The following is a 14,689-nucleotide window of genomic DNA, read 5'->3' on the forward strand; positions in this document are numbered from 1 at the left end:
CTCTCCCTCTGGCCTTACGCCTTATGCCGTGTAGGCTCCGGTTCCCTGCGACCCTGTATGGGACGAGCGGTTCTGAAAGTGTGTGTTTTTGTGCAACGTGAAGACTTTCAATACCTTTTTATTATCTTTCAATCCGTTTATGATCATTTCATGTGCTGTTTTTGTGAATGTGGGTCTCACCCCAGGCATTACACACCCATGCTATACACACCCTTTCTTTGACTTTCTCCAAATTTCTTTATAGTTTCTACAGTCCATTTAAGTGTTTGGAATGGTTTTCATCATGGTTTGGTTATATCTGATTTTGCAATGGCTGAATGTACAAACACAGACTCCAGTATAACAGTGATCTTTTGGCAAACAGGAAAATCCATCAAACACATGAATGACTGCAGATTTTCACATGCGTTTCCCAGAAAATTGTTCTGGATTTACAGACATATATCCAAGCAGTGGTCTGAAAAGAGCATACACACACATATAAAAAATCGCAGGGCTCTTTCAAGGAAATCTGCATTAATACATTATTTTTTATCCACAGCGGTCCAGCAATTTTCTCGAGAATCCCAGTAGTTTATGTGCGTAGGTAGCTCACCGTCTGTTATCTTTTGTTTTAAAGCAGCTTTTAAAAGCATTGAAAACATCCATTCTTTTCTAATAACCGCTAGTCCAACACAGGGCTGCCCTGGTTGGGAACTTTTGGAACTGATCTTTTTTCCGAAACTTCAGTGTTCTCTGGAGTTTCAGTGATGAGGCAAAACACAGCTCAAAAATGGCATTTTCACTGTTCTGCAGAATTTCACAGTGCGTTATATATCACTGGTGTATGCTTATTCGCAAAGGATATACAGCCGCGTTCACATTGCACCCTTGTGCCTTGTGTGTGTGTGTGTGTGTGTGTGTGTGTGTGTGTGTGTGTGTGTGTGTGTGTGTGTGTGTGTGTGTGTGTGTGTGTGTGTGTGTCTGACCCTTCAGGATAAGAAATAAACCATTAGTACCATTCATTTACTGTTTGTAGAATTCTGCTAAGATGAAAACTTGACAATTACCATATAAAATATGCCAGATTAAGGCTTTTTGAAAGACGTTGGCTGTTAATAAGTTTATGTTAATAACTTTCTGGTTATTCCTGGGGTGCAAACACTTCATTGTCCACAAAGACAGAGGAGGGTAATGCTGGTGTAAGAAGGAATGTGGGTCCGCTTATTAAACAGTTATTTAAATTTAATTCATTGCTTTGGGTTTCGGCAGTAGACACATTTACAAATTATTAGCCCAGACTGTTTAAATTTTTCGATCTGAAGTGCCAGGACTAAAAAGAGTGTAATGTGAGGAAAAGTGAGTAAATCTCCTCTCTTTATAAATGAGTACTGTATGTTGATTGCCATCTTGTGGAATACTGAGCAACGGCCAAGAAGGTGACATCTCAAAGTACATAAACAGTTACTGCAGCCACTGTATTATTATAACTGTTATTATTATCATCATCATCATCATCAACAGGAACAACAATAATAATTATCATAATAACAAAAACTGAACTATCACAGCCTCATGGGTATACAATTGAAAAAGTTTGTAGAGTGAAGTGTTGAATGAAATAAATTATGAACAGTAATAAACCGTGAAACAATCCGCCAAGAAACATGTTCTAGATGTGGCGCAAAAAACACGTCTGTTTATTTTCATAAAGTTCTCCGTCCAAAAGAGTGACTGCGAGCCCAACAGCTGCACGTACACAGTGAGGCAACGACGGAAAAGACACAAGATAAACACAAAAAGAAATGAGATGAAAAGTATCTTGCAGGGTGAGGACAACAAAAGCAGCGAAGGGAAGTGTTTTACTGTGTCTTTTGGCGTACATGAGACCAACGGGCTTTTTTTTCCCCACGTTTGTTGTGTTGTGAACAAAACAAAAGAGCACAAATGTGGCTGGAGTGGATATTTATGAGCTACTCTGTACTCCCAAACTTTTATCACTTGCTCAGTTGGTCCAGAACATCACATTCAGTTATTTTATTTGGAAATGACCCGGAAAAGCGCAACAGATTGAATTTGTTACATCATCAAATTGTTTATACTCTACGTATACATAACAATTTATCCAAATTGAATCACCAGCGCGGTTCGTCCGTGTGTGTCGGGGTGTACACCGTGAGTGGGACGCCACATATACCCACAAATACATACGATGTATAAGGGTACAAAAGATGCCATTTGGCGATTTTCCCATACACAACAATACAGTTATAAACGGCTCGACCTCGACACGCGCACCACGACACTGTCGTAAAGCAGCGGCAGGCCGCGCGGCAGACTTCATTTACGACTGTTTTAGCCGTAGCCAAGCAACGCCTCCACAATAACAGAATCTGTAGAATGGTCAAGTTTGGCGGTTAAGTACAGTCGGATTTGTCGGTAACCAGTCTGCTGTTTTGAGCGGTTCTTTTGACTCCTTTTTCCTCTGTCAGTATACCACGGTAAAAGCAGTATACCAAGGTTCGCCTCCGGCACGCTCACTCACCTCTCTCTCTACTCTGCAGACGCGTTTTGACAGACTGACTCTGGACTCTGGTCGACGAGCGTGCTCATGATCGGCACTGAATCCGAGTTTCGAATGAACGAAGCGCCGTGTTAAAATGATGGTAAAATGATGTTATGTCGCTCCACGGACGGAGCAGTGCGCACACACATGCAAGCAGCTGGAGCAGCAGACAGTTGAGTTGTCCCAGCCAGTGCCCTGCTTCTTCTCTCCAAGAAGGTAAACATGATAGATCATGGAAGCAGGCCCCCCAGGGCGGGTCTTTACCTCTCCGTCAACTGTCCATCAAGTCTGTCAACTATCGTTCGCCACTCCACCAACTGTCCATGTTAGCTTTCAAAAGAAAAAGATCACTTGTTTTTCACTCCATTTCTAGGCTGCTGCTGTTAAGCCGCTGAGATGCCTCCAAAGCTGGACTGGAAAGAGCTGATGGCGGTCGAACCCTCCGCACTGGTGGGACAGGACAGCAGGGCCGATGACCTCTTCCTGCTGCTCTCACAGGTACTCTCACCTTGGCGTTGCATTTCAAAGGAAGGCTGAGATGTATCATCGCTGAACACTTGATGCACACCTTCAAATGATCTTTTTTGAAAATGGGTATCAGCTCTCCCCTCCACCAGTCGAGAAGTTCTGCCCCAGCCTGTAGACTGAAGAAGCTTCTTAGTCAGGATACCTCAACAATATCAGTAACATTTTACTTCAGCTTTTCCACACAAAGCTCATTCACCACTGCTACCCTGTGTCACTGTAGCAATAACATTCCCTCTAGATGGACTCAGATCCTTCCTAAGCTTACAGATTTGCCTCCTCGTCATGCCTTCCAGGTTCAGAAGTTTGTCCATGCACTCTTTCCATCTCTAGGCTGTATCCCCAGTGAAGGCTGAGAACAGCCTGTTAATGATCTGCTTTCCCCTGCTGTGCCACTGGAGAGTTTCCCAGAACCTCTTCAGAACTGTCTGAAAGTCACTCCATAGTCTCACCAAACTCCTCGTACGCCTCCTGCTGTAGCTTTCTCAGACTGTTGGTATCTCTCTGTCTGGAGTCCTCCATGCCGGTAATGCTAGAGGGGCCTCCTCATTTAGCCAGAGGCCTTATTCTACCATTGTTGTCCACCAAGGTTTGTGATATGCTGCCATGACTGGCATCTGCCACCTTTGAGCTGCAGCTCCTTTTTAACAGCCTTCATAATACCAGTTGAGCAGAGTCTAGTACAACTCAGTGTCTCTGACTTACTTCAGCATACCAGAGATACCCTTCCAGAGTTGGACTTTGGGCATGTCACTAAGGAAGAGCTCTGTCAGGCATTCCCAGGAAACTCTTACCACTTGTTTGGCCATTCCAGCTGTGTCTGATAGTCTTTCCAGCTGTGTGACCCATCTCACTACTGGTGATGATCTGTGAGCAACTGCGTTGAGGTGACTTTCATCCACTGGGATAAGTTTTGTTCCAGAGCAGACCTTCTCTGGAGGGAAGACTAGCTTTGTCTACTCTGTACTTCACTCTATCCCACACAAACTCGAGCACTTTCTCTCCCGGTGTGCTGACATTCCATTTCCTTTTTCCAGTTTATTGGTCTGAACTATGTGTATCTATCCCATGTGTGCTTGCTGCCTGGTGGACATTGCTTTGGACATTGATTTGAATGTCCACCCTCACTGTGGATGGTGAACTCATAGTTCTGCTCTTTGTGCTTTATTTAGGCTTAGCCAGGTCACTTAGCCATGCATTTACAGCAAATGCCATTCTTTACTTTCATGGAGGGCTTTCATTTGACTCCCTTATTTCAAGACCCTTCATCTTCAACCAGTTTGCCCAGGGAACTCCTCTCATCCTCCCAAGGAGTGACAGTGTACACAGCATATCTCTCAGGTCCCAAGGGTGGTCTTGTAAGGTCCTGTCTTTGGAGGGGCACCTTCCTGTTGAGAACATCTTTGATCTGGTCTTTAATGTGATGCTGTATGAAGTGTATCAGACAACTTCCGCATTGTTACTGGTCTGAAGTATCATGAATAGTTGTGGTTTTCAATGTTCAGATATGGAATTCTGCCCTCATGTCTGAATTAAAAGCCTCTTTTTACAGGTTGAACCAAAGGTGCTGAAAGATCATAACGCAGAAAAATTAATCCACCTTTTCAGAATTACTCAGACCATCATGAAGGTTAGATCTTTGTCATTTTTTGATGTAATCCTTTACATAACATATGAGTGTCTTTATCATTGTTATTCTGCAGATACACTGGCTTCTCAATTTAAAAGAGTAACTAGAACCAAGCGTAACTCCAAAGTTGCGTTCAATGATCATGATCAATCAAAGCTTGATAATAGACATTTTTCAGTTTATTGACAGATTAGTTCTGTAAAACACATGAGATAAAGATATATTACAAACATTCTAAGACTTTTTATTAACACAATTTGTATTGGCTTTGAGCTGTATTTAATCTCAAACCAATTGAAAAGCAGTCAGACCATAAATATTTCTCCTGATAAAGCTCTCCTTCAGCCCCTGCTATTGAATGATGAATCGCGTAAGCATGTGCAGTTTGTCCTCTTCTCTTTCCCCATCCATTTCTTTCAACTTTCTCTACGAGGTCCATGGTAACTGCACCACCTCATCATACTGGTACTGCTAGAATCATCAAGACCTGTGAGCACCAGACATTACGGTGGTTCTACACTCCTTCTGGATGCACTTTACTTTCATCTGTCACTTGGCTGGAAACACAGGTCACATTGATTCTACTACAAACAAATTCCATTAAAATAAATATTACTCATAATTTGAGGAGCCAGTGTACCAGAATGCTGTAATAATTACAGTAGATTTGCATTTCTCTGTTGCTATTCTGGTTAGCACAGTGCTGCACTTGATAACACTTGTGCCTCCCAATATCTGGGCTGTGCACCCAGGTATGGGTTCGAGTGGGGCTCAGTTGTGTGGAGTGTTCATATTCTCCCCGTGTTTGTGTGGGTTTCCTCCCCCAGTGGAAAGGCAGGTGAATTGGTGACTCTGAATTGCCCATAGTGTGTGAATGTGATGCCGCTGTGATGGGTTGGCACCCTGTCCAGGGTGTACCCTACCTCACACCTCATGCTACTGGGATGTGCTCCAGACTGCTGCACCCCACACTGGGAGTGGTTCTCGATAATTGATGAGCTCCTCTTTGAGTAGCTGATTCTGTTACATGTCTTACAACATTGTTAGCCACTGAATTGGTAGTGTCCTTTGAATTTTGTGTCCATGGTTGTTGTTTTTTGCTCCCAGATGAAAGCAGATGAAGTGAACTGTGCTTATGAAATCATTGACAAAGCTGGCACAGAGCAAGCAAGAATAGGTACGTGTAAAACAGGATCTCTTAACATGTCATTTAAATATGGCGAACAAATCTTAATGAGATAAAAATCACTGTAAGATGGCTGTAACATGTTTATTTTATCCATACATTTGGAACCTGTTTATTGTGTGCCCCACAGAAAACCAACTACAAACCAAAATATACAAGCTGGAGAATGAGCTTGAGGTAAGGAGTGGGCAGCAGATTAAAATAGCACATGGCAAATAGTTTTTAATGTATGCCTTGTATGCTTCCAGTGTTAGCGATAGAGCTTGTACAGTGGCCATCGTGTGACAGCACTAAGAAGATTAAACGGCTAATTCCGTAGGCTGGATGCTGTTGTTTTCCTCCTCTAACAAATGCTCTTCTTTCTGTGTATATTGACTTGCATTTAAGTTGTTTTGGTTGAGTTTGGCTGGAGGATTGTTCTTTATAGCTACTTTGCTTAATTTTTCCTATGATGAACCATTAAAGAATATAGATATTCGTTTCTTTGTGTCTTTGCTGTGACAACTTACTGTCCAGGTGGCCCAGCATTCGACCGGAGGCCGAGATACCCGCTTCCTTCGTGATGAAATTCGCCAACTGGAGAGTCAGTTAGAGCGCAAGGAAAAGGAACTTGGACAGATGGAGAAAGAAATGAACAAGGAAAAGAAAATGAATGAGGAAGTATGACTTTAAACTGTCGTTCTTGTTGTATGTTAATGAATGCTCTGTATGTTCAGTAACTCTTCAGTAACTGATGCATTTTCTTTTTTTAGGAAACATATTTATTTACTAAATTATTGCGTTGATACATTTTTTCACATTTAGTTTTTTTCGGGGCAGAGGCCAACCACAGTGTCAAGTGTGACTCAAAAATGCAGCATTTTATTAACAAATTGTAAGACAGTGTACTGTGTTTTATGAGTCTCTGTGCTTGATGTGATGGTTTCATCAGACTTGACTTTGTATTCGCCGCTCACAGAACGCTTACTAGTTTGTAAAGTGTGAATAGGGTAGTCTCCTGATAATGTTCATTTTTGTTATTTGTTCATTCTCACAGCTGTCTGTGCGAGTCGAAGAAGCAGAGGATGAAAACAGAAAACTTAAAAGAGAGGTTAGTTCCAACATCTAGTTCCAGTTTCCAGCATCTTAATTGTGTGTGGTCATGGTGTGTGCCTACAGGGGACACCCATATGACCCAGAGCTTTGATGTGAAAAGTGGAATTACTTTTCTAACTGCCTATCCAGTTCATTGCTGTTGTGTCCTTGTGCTTGTACTACATGGAAAAACAAAGCGCCAGCTGAGAACAAGCATCTTTGAGTATAAATGACACAAAATCCCTTGTTGCAAAACATTTCCATGTATTGGGCCCTGGGATTGGCTCCTTAGGGTTCAGTAACGTTGAGGCCGTATTCGTATGTTGAATACAGTCCCTTATGGTATGAAAACAAGATTCGTCTTTATTTTATCCCTATTTTTGTTAACCATTTGTGCAGTGCAAGGTCATTGTGGTGCAGTATAATGTTTCTTGTAATTACAACTGTGTAGTACCGACTACGTTGTCATGTTAGAAGATGTCTCCTTGTTTGACTTTTATTGATGTGGTGCTATTTTGGAGCCCTAGCACTCATATTGTATAGTTCCTCTGTCTAGTCTTGTCACTTCATGTGTGATGTCTCTTGTCCAGTCACGTGTCCTGATGTGTGATGTGTATTCCTTCAAGTATGAGATTATTGCTGATATATATGTTGTTAATAATCCATATATAACTGGATTACATATCACCCAGTACATTTAATGTTTTTTAAAATGTCAATGCATGAATGTTATGGGCAAAAAAAATTCATCACTAAAAAAAATTGCCTATTTCCCTGAATACTGTCCCCATTATAATTTATTTATAGACCAATTTGTTACTCAGTGTTATTTAGATTAAGGTTCATAAAGATAAAATACAAACACACAATGTGTACAACCGCTTGTCCCGAACGGGATCGCGGCAAACCAGAGCCTAACCCGGCAACACAGGGTGCAAGGCTGGAGGGGGAGGGGACACACCCAGGATGGAACGCCAGTCCATCACAGGGCACTCCAAGCAGGACTTGAATCCCAGACCCGCCAGAGAGCAGGACCTGGCCAAATCCGCTGCGCCACCACACCCCCGACTGAAGATAAAATAATTATATATAAAATATGATATAATCACGCTAGGGATACTAATGAATTCTTTCCTTTTCTTCTGATTTTCTTGCTATTCTCATTTCATCTTGAGTTACATTTGTTCATATGCCAATGTTATAAACATTTATTTTTTCATTTTCTTGTCTCTGCTCTTTCTGCTTTCATCATCTTGTTTTACCTGTGTAGATTAAAGGGCTTAAGAAGAAGGTAAGGAGTGAAACACAAACAGAATTTTAGTTAATAATCTTAGTAAAGATTTTAAAGGCTGCATAATTCTGGATTCTTGCTGGTGTATAGTAATAAAACATGTCATTCTGCAGAATGAGCAGCTCCATCAAGACGTCACATTTTACAGGAAAGAACTTGAACAGAAAGAGGCTCTTTCATGGAGGGAGGAAAGCACTGAAACCCAGAGGAGACTGAACTCTGCCAACCGGCAGCTGTACCAGTGTATGGAAGACTTACAGGTATTTAAAAAAATAACAACTTTTGAACACGGTTGAGACTGAAGCCTATTTATAACTGGGTTTGTTTGTAAATCCAAGCATTGTGTGAAAATTAAAAAAATTCTGAAAATTCATTGCTAAACTTTTCCTTATTTATTCTGTTTTCATCAGTGCTCGTCCTTTGCAAGAGTTGTTCATCGTTTAGAATGGCTAGTAAGCGTTCTGGTGATGCTGAATAGAAAAAGCAGAAGACAGTTTATTTAGAAATGAAACTGAGAATAATAGTACAGCATAAGAATATAGTAGTACTGTATTGTTGTTTTATGTTAGTGTTAATTTAACATGAGTCGTGTGAAATTTGTGAGGGGAAAAAACAAGGTTCTCGAAATGAACCTCTGTCATAAGATGAGGACCACCAGTATAGTCTTTCATAAGAAACAACAGTAACATTGTATTTTTAATTTTGAAGTAAACAAAGTTTGTACAACCTCCTGTTGAGTGCTGACTGGTTATCACATAAGAATTTGCTGTGTTTCTCAGTATGTACTCACTCAGCATACTGATGTAAAAATATTACATTTACATATCATTGCATTTACAACAAAATCAATACATTTGCAGTTACATTTATTAATTTATCTGATGCTTTTCTCCAATGCAACTTACAGTGTTTAGCTACCTACAGTTATTTACTCATTTATACAGCTGGGTAATTGTCCTGGAGCAATCACCAATTTGTTTAGACTCAAGAACTTTTGGGGGCATAGCACAGACTTGTAGATTTGTGACATGTCTTCTTCTTCCAGCGTGCAGAGGATGAGATTACTCACCTGAAAGGCCAAAATGAGCAAATGCAGAAAAGTCTTGAGGAGTCTGTAAAGGAAATGGAGAAGATGACAGATGAATACAACAAGATGAAAATTATGGTGCAGGAGACCGACATTGCCATGGACCAGCTGAGAAAGGAGAGGGACCACTCCATGCTCCAAGTAAAGAGTTCAACAGTGAAAGCACTGACTTATGACGTTTATATGCATGCAGTATGATACTATAAACAAAAACATGGAAATAGAAATTGAGCACATATTTTGTACAGTTCCCGCAGATATGTGATTCACTGGTGTTTTTACTCTTTTACTATGATGGTCAGTCACAGTACAGGCCCATAAGGGACTGTATTCGAGGCAAAAGAGGTCAGTCCGTTGAACACATGCAGAGTAGTGGTGAATGACTGAGGTGGTGAACTTTCCAGGTGAGGGAGCTCACAGAGCAGCTCCGAAGCAGGGCTGAGGAGGACGATCCAGTGATGGCCGCTGTCAGTGCCAAGGTGGAGGAATGGAAGGTATGCGTGTTGTCATACACAACCTGGCTGCATGCAGTAAAGTGATTAACTTAAGAGAACACAGTGAGGTCTGGTGTTGTTTTGCCACCTGTGGGTAACCACATGACAGCTTGGAGTGCCTTCTCAATGATCTCTTTTCCACTAGTTTCCTTGGGGATGGAAGGGCTCTGTCCATCATTTAATGGAATTTCCTAAGTTATAGTCATAGTTTTGACATGAAGGGTCATTCATTTGATCAACCGTGCCAGATTGTTTTAAAAATTCCGTTTTTAGGGGCAGTTTCAAAGGCTTGGTGTTGTGGACAAGGCTTAGTCAACATCGATGCAGTTAGATGTCAGTCCAGTTGATATCAATCACTTCCTAGAAATCAATTTAATGGCTTTCGATGGGAATAATATACATAGATACACGTACTTGATTCAGATCCTCTGTACTGTTATTTTTTTATTTTCTCAGAGAATATTGTCAGAAAAGGATGATGAAATCATTGAGTATCAGCATCTGATAAGAGACCTCAAAGAGAAGCTCCGAACGCTCCAGATGGACTCCAGCAAAGGCAATGTCATGGCACTTCAGCAGGTATTTTATTGTCAACTTAAAAAACAACTTTATCAACCTGTCCGCACACCTAACCTTCCAAATCTGCAAAACCACTGCTCAGGTGCACAAATTTCCTCCCATGTTGTGTACAATGTCTGACCTTTCTCATTTATTTCCACAAGACTTTTGTCATGGTCATGCACTTTCCTTCTCTTTTTACCGCGTTCGTCACCATTGACACTGCACAGGTTATTTACGAATTGTGTGCTGTAAGTAATAATGCCATCTCTTTGTGTTGTTGTTGTGTCCTCTGTGGCTCCTTGTTTGTTCCTTACAGTGCTTGAGTTTTGTTAGTAGATTCTCAAAATGTGTTGTGTATTTGAAAGGTTTTGCTCCTGTTTTTCAGGAGTAATTCAGTGTTTCCTCAACATTTAGATGTTTGGAACGAGGAAAAATCATCTCAAGTAGGAGCTTAAGAGCAGGGAACTGTGAATCAGAAATGTGGTGACCCAGCTGCAACTAATACAAGTGTGTCTTTGTAGGTGGTACCTTGGCAGCTAAGAACATATCAATTTAGGCCACTTTGCATTTCACAGGCTGTGCAAGAACGAGACGCTCAGATCAAGATGCTGACTGAACAAGTTGAACAATGTACAGGCGAGATGGAAAGAAATGCAGTCCTAATTGAGGAGCTCAAGAAGCCCCTGAACAAAGCTGGAGGTACCGCACTTATCTTTATAATGACAAGGGTATATGATAATACACAGCAGAGCTTTGCAGACAGGAGACAGAGTAGTGGTTGGAGCTGCAGGACCCAGGTTGGAGTCTAACTTTCTGCTGTAGTACTCTTTAACAAGGTACTTGCCCTGAATTGCTCCAGTAGAAACTACCCAGCTGTATGAATGGGTTAATAAACAAAAATTGTATTGTAAGTTAGTTTTGAGAAAAGTGTCAAATAACAAACAAATAACATCCATACCCTAGTATACAGCCTTCATCCCTGCTTATTTAGCTTTTTTATCCATAAGCGTACCAAATTGGGTGTGAAATGTTTCTGACTATTTGAGCCGAATGAGCTGTCAGCTCGGATGGGTAACTTCCTGATGGATGAACAGCTGTGTGTACAGGTTCTGCGAACAGACAATTTCTCTGTTTGTGCTTACATGAAATGCTGCATTTTGTTCTTATGTGCACATCCTTATTTTCATGAATTTTGGCTGGCGTGAAGTAAAAATGCTTAAGTATTGAAGAAAATTGAAAGGCCAACAAGAAGGGCAACTGTTTGTAACAAGTGTAAACTTGGAAGTGTTGAACGTGGTAAGAGAAAGTAGCGAGTATGAGAGGTTATGATGGTAGGTGTTAGCTGCAGTAAAGTACAGTAAAATGCACTTGCCTTCTTGTTTTCTAGCTTGTCCCATTGTGGTGCAAATCCTCATTTGGCCCATGATAAACTGCGCACTTTGCTGTTTTCAATTAGGCTATTTCATTTAAATAATGCCAACTACATTAATGCTTTACTTTTTTGTCTTTCTTGCCTTTTTATGATGAATTTTACTCTCTGTTTTGAGAGCTTCTGGTTGATCTGGGAATGTATTATAATTTTTTTTCCATGAGAAATAAGAGGAATCCTTCTTTGATATTCATACATTTGGTTTAAATTTGGATTTTCTGGATTAGATTTGGATACCAGGGTATGTGTTTACTATAGTTTTATGTGACGGCACCTGTATTTCTAGCCATGGTAATGTTTTCAGCCCTATGCACACCAGCACTTTCATGTTTTTGAGTATTTTAATGGTATAAACAGTGTTTTTTGACCTCACTTCTGTATGTCTAGAAAATAGATGGTAGTACTAGTACTTGAGCAAAATAGTTGTTCTGCAGGCCTCTCCTCAGTGGTTCAGCAGAAGAAGATGGAAGAACTGAAGTCAAAGTTGGAGACCACAGAGCGACGGGTTGCAGAGGCTGAAAGGACTGCTGACCTGGCTGAGTCTGATGCCAGAGAGAAGGACAAAGAGCTCAGCGAAGTTCTTGCTCGCTTGAGAGTTTATGAGTCTGTAAGTTAAGTGGCAAACACTCAATTGCTGCCAGCAGTTCTGTAGGATCCTAATTTATTTGTGGGCAGTTTCTGCCCTAAGAAGTGTTTGTGTTGTTTTTGTGTCACAGGGCACAGATGGGTTAGAGGCTGCAGTAGCTGAGATCAAAGAATACAAAAACCAGTTGAAAAGAAGGGACCGTGAAGCTGAGGACATGACTAAGGAAATCAATGAGCTTGAAATGAAAATCAGTGATCTGCTGGATGAGAATGAAGACCTGAGAGAGCGATTAGGTGAGTATCTGGGGATTAGGGAAGGGGTTCTATGAAGGCAATAATCACATATTTGCCAGGTGGAGTGATGAATGCGTTAAAACCGAGGCTATTCTACAAAGGATATCCTACACTTTTCAAAATGCTCTCACTCACGTTTTACTCGTTCATGTGGTCTTCCGATAGGACTACACCCAAAAGAAGTTGATTTGACTGAATTTCGTAGAAGTAAAGCTTTAAAACAACGACAGTACAGGGCAGAAAACCAGATTCTTCTGAAGGAGGTAACACTGATATTGTTGTGCTGCACATAGTTGGTAATACTCAAGATTTTTTAGAACATTTGAAGTTTGCTCATTCAAAATGATGCAACTCTATTGCAGATTGAAAGATTAGAAGAAGAGAGACTTGAATTGAAAAAGCAACTCAGAAAACTTGCGAAGGAGAAAGGTGAGATGGAAGATTTGCTCCCATTTCTGTTGTAAAAGCTGTTGCAAGTAGGGGAACAAAACCAGATTGTAAACATGGGAACTGATGTAAAAATTAACCCATAGCCAAGACCCTCTTTTCTTCTGCTAAGTGTTGTACAGAAATTTATATGTTGACATAATTAAAAAACAGAAATAAGCCTTAATCCAAAAAAGTTAATTCTGCTTTCGGTACATATATTATGTTAATAAAAGATGTTGTTTAGAGTCAGCTGAAGAAAGGGCATAAGAAAGACAGTTAGATGTCCAGACATTGAGAACCATACTAATTTATACACTGTCCTGCTCAGGGCCTTTACTAGGTAATTTGGTGTCTGACGACGATGATGATAAATTCACCAGGAAACCTACTCCTCATTCAGTTAAGGAAGAGGAGATGAAACGGAAGGTAAGCTGATGGCTGTGAATTGATATAGAGCTGCTTGAAGTTACGGTCATTTGTGAAATCGTACTAAAAGGGAAGCTGTGATTGAGCTGTCTGGTGTATTTTTATGTGTATATTGTCATAAAACTTGTGGTCTGATGGACAGAAAAAGTGTGTTACACTGATGTGTGGAAGAGTGACCTATAGTAAGTAGTGTATCTAGCAGTGTGAGTCACCTTGGTGAATAAGGTGTGTGGGCTGATAACACTACATAGAGTTCATTGGAAGTCGCTTTGGAGAAAAGCGTCTGCGTGAGAAGAGCGCTTTATGATATGAAATAAATTGAATTGAATTAAGTGTTTTTCCCTAGAATGAACAACTCCAGAAAGAACTTAATATTAAAGAAAGAGAGCTGGAACTCCAAAGAACAGAACTGTCAAAATTTAAGGCGAAATGTAAGTAGTTTGCTGCGATACATATGGTATTAATGAAAAGCATAATGAAGAAATTAGCCAGTGAATATGTCAACCTCTTTTTTTCACAAGTAAACGAAATGTCAATGGAAAATAAACATCTGGAGCAAGGAATGAAAGAAATTCTTCATGCAATACAAGATTCCCAGAAGAAGGTGCAGTCTCCAGTTGGTGTCAGTATCCCAACTATCGAGCGACTTGTCAGCGTAAGTTCTTCTGACAGAAAATGCCCAGTGTGAGCTCAGATGCTTCTTTTGTTTTGCTGCACTTTCAGGGTCTATGTCAGAGGAAACTGCTAAATTGTAAATGTTTTGTTTTCATCTAAGGCCATTGAAATGAGGAACTCAGATGGGAAGTTTGACAGCAACCTCCACCTGAAGGCCCAAGTTGACCAGCTGACTGGTAGAAATGATGAACTGAGACAGGAAATGAGAGTCACTCGGGAAGAAACAGCAAGCGCTTTAAATGAACTCAGCAAAGCTAAAGAAAAGGTTATTAAACCAGTATAACCACTTAAATGATAATTATATCCATGGTCATTATAATTATTCACATCTTGCACTCATCTATCTGTACATCACACAACAGCTAACCGCTGTTTTTAGTTTGTTTATTTTGTAGATTTAGAAAAGTGCAATTACTGGTTGTATTCATGTGTGTTACACTCACTTGTCCTTATTTTAC

At 40.5% G+C, this 14,689-nt stretch overlaps 1 protein-coding gene across 4 annotated transcripts in view; it reads left to right on the top strand.

Moving 5' to 3' along the window:
• The first annotated feature begins 2,366 nt into the window (after positions 1 to 2,366).
• The window catches only part of LOC108931443 (centrosomal protein of 290 kDa-like), a 40,065-nt gene continuing 27,742 nt past the window's right edge, over positions 2,367 to 14,689 (top strand). For all 4 annotated transcript variants that reach the window (XM_029249715.1, XM_029249716.1, XM_029249717.1 and 1 more), the window contains exons 1-20: positions 2,367 to 2,761; positions 2,919 to 3,043; positions 4,623 to 4,700; positions 5,808 to 5,877; positions 6,017 to 6,063; positions 6,403 to 6,546; positions 6,923 to 6,976; positions 8,365 to 8,511; positions 9,297 to 9,479; positions 9,743 to 9,832; positions 10,289 to 10,411; positions 10,969 to 11,092; positions 12,257 to 12,429; positions 12,539 to 12,701; positions 12,867 to 12,964; positions 13,064 to 13,130; positions 13,459 to 13,556; positions 13,903 to 13,987; positions 14,078 to 14,211; positions 14,332 to 14,496. In XM_029249715.1, the coding sequence (XP_029105548.1) occupies positions 2,942 to 3,043; positions 4,623 to 4,700; positions 5,808 to 5,877; positions 6,017 to 6,063; positions 6,403 to 6,546; positions 6,923 to 6,976; positions 8,365 to 8,511; positions 9,297 to 9,479; positions 9,743 to 9,832; positions 10,289 to 10,411; positions 10,969 to 11,092; positions 12,257 to 12,429; positions 12,539 to 12,701; positions 12,867 to 12,964; positions 13,064 to 13,130; positions 13,459 to 13,556; positions 13,903 to 13,987; positions 14,078 to 14,211; positions 14,332 to 14,496 (2,145 nt within the window). In that variant the 5' untranslated portion in view covers positions 2,367 to 2,761; positions 2,919 to 2,941. The remainder of the gene's footprint in view (positions 2,762 to 2,918; positions 3,044 to 4,622; positions 4,701 to 5,807; positions 5,878 to 6,016; positions 6,064 to 6,402; positions 6,547 to 6,922; positions 6,977 to 8,364; positions 8,512 to 9,296; positions 9,480 to 9,742; positions 9,833 to 10,288; positions 10,412 to 10,968; positions 11,093 to 12,256; positions 12,430 to 12,538; positions 12,702 to 12,866; positions 12,965 to 13,063; positions 13,131 to 13,458; positions 13,557 to 13,902; positions 13,988 to 14,077; positions 14,212 to 14,331; positions 14,497 to 14,689) is intronic.

The sequence above is a fragment of the Scleropages formosus genome, chromosome 2 (genome assembly GCF_900964775.1).
Source record: "Scleropages formosus chromosome 2, fSclFor1.1, whole genome shotgun sequence".
Lineage (NCBI taxonomy): Eukaryota > Metazoa > Chordata > Actinopteri > Osteoglossiformes > Osteoglossidae > Scleropages > Scleropages formosus.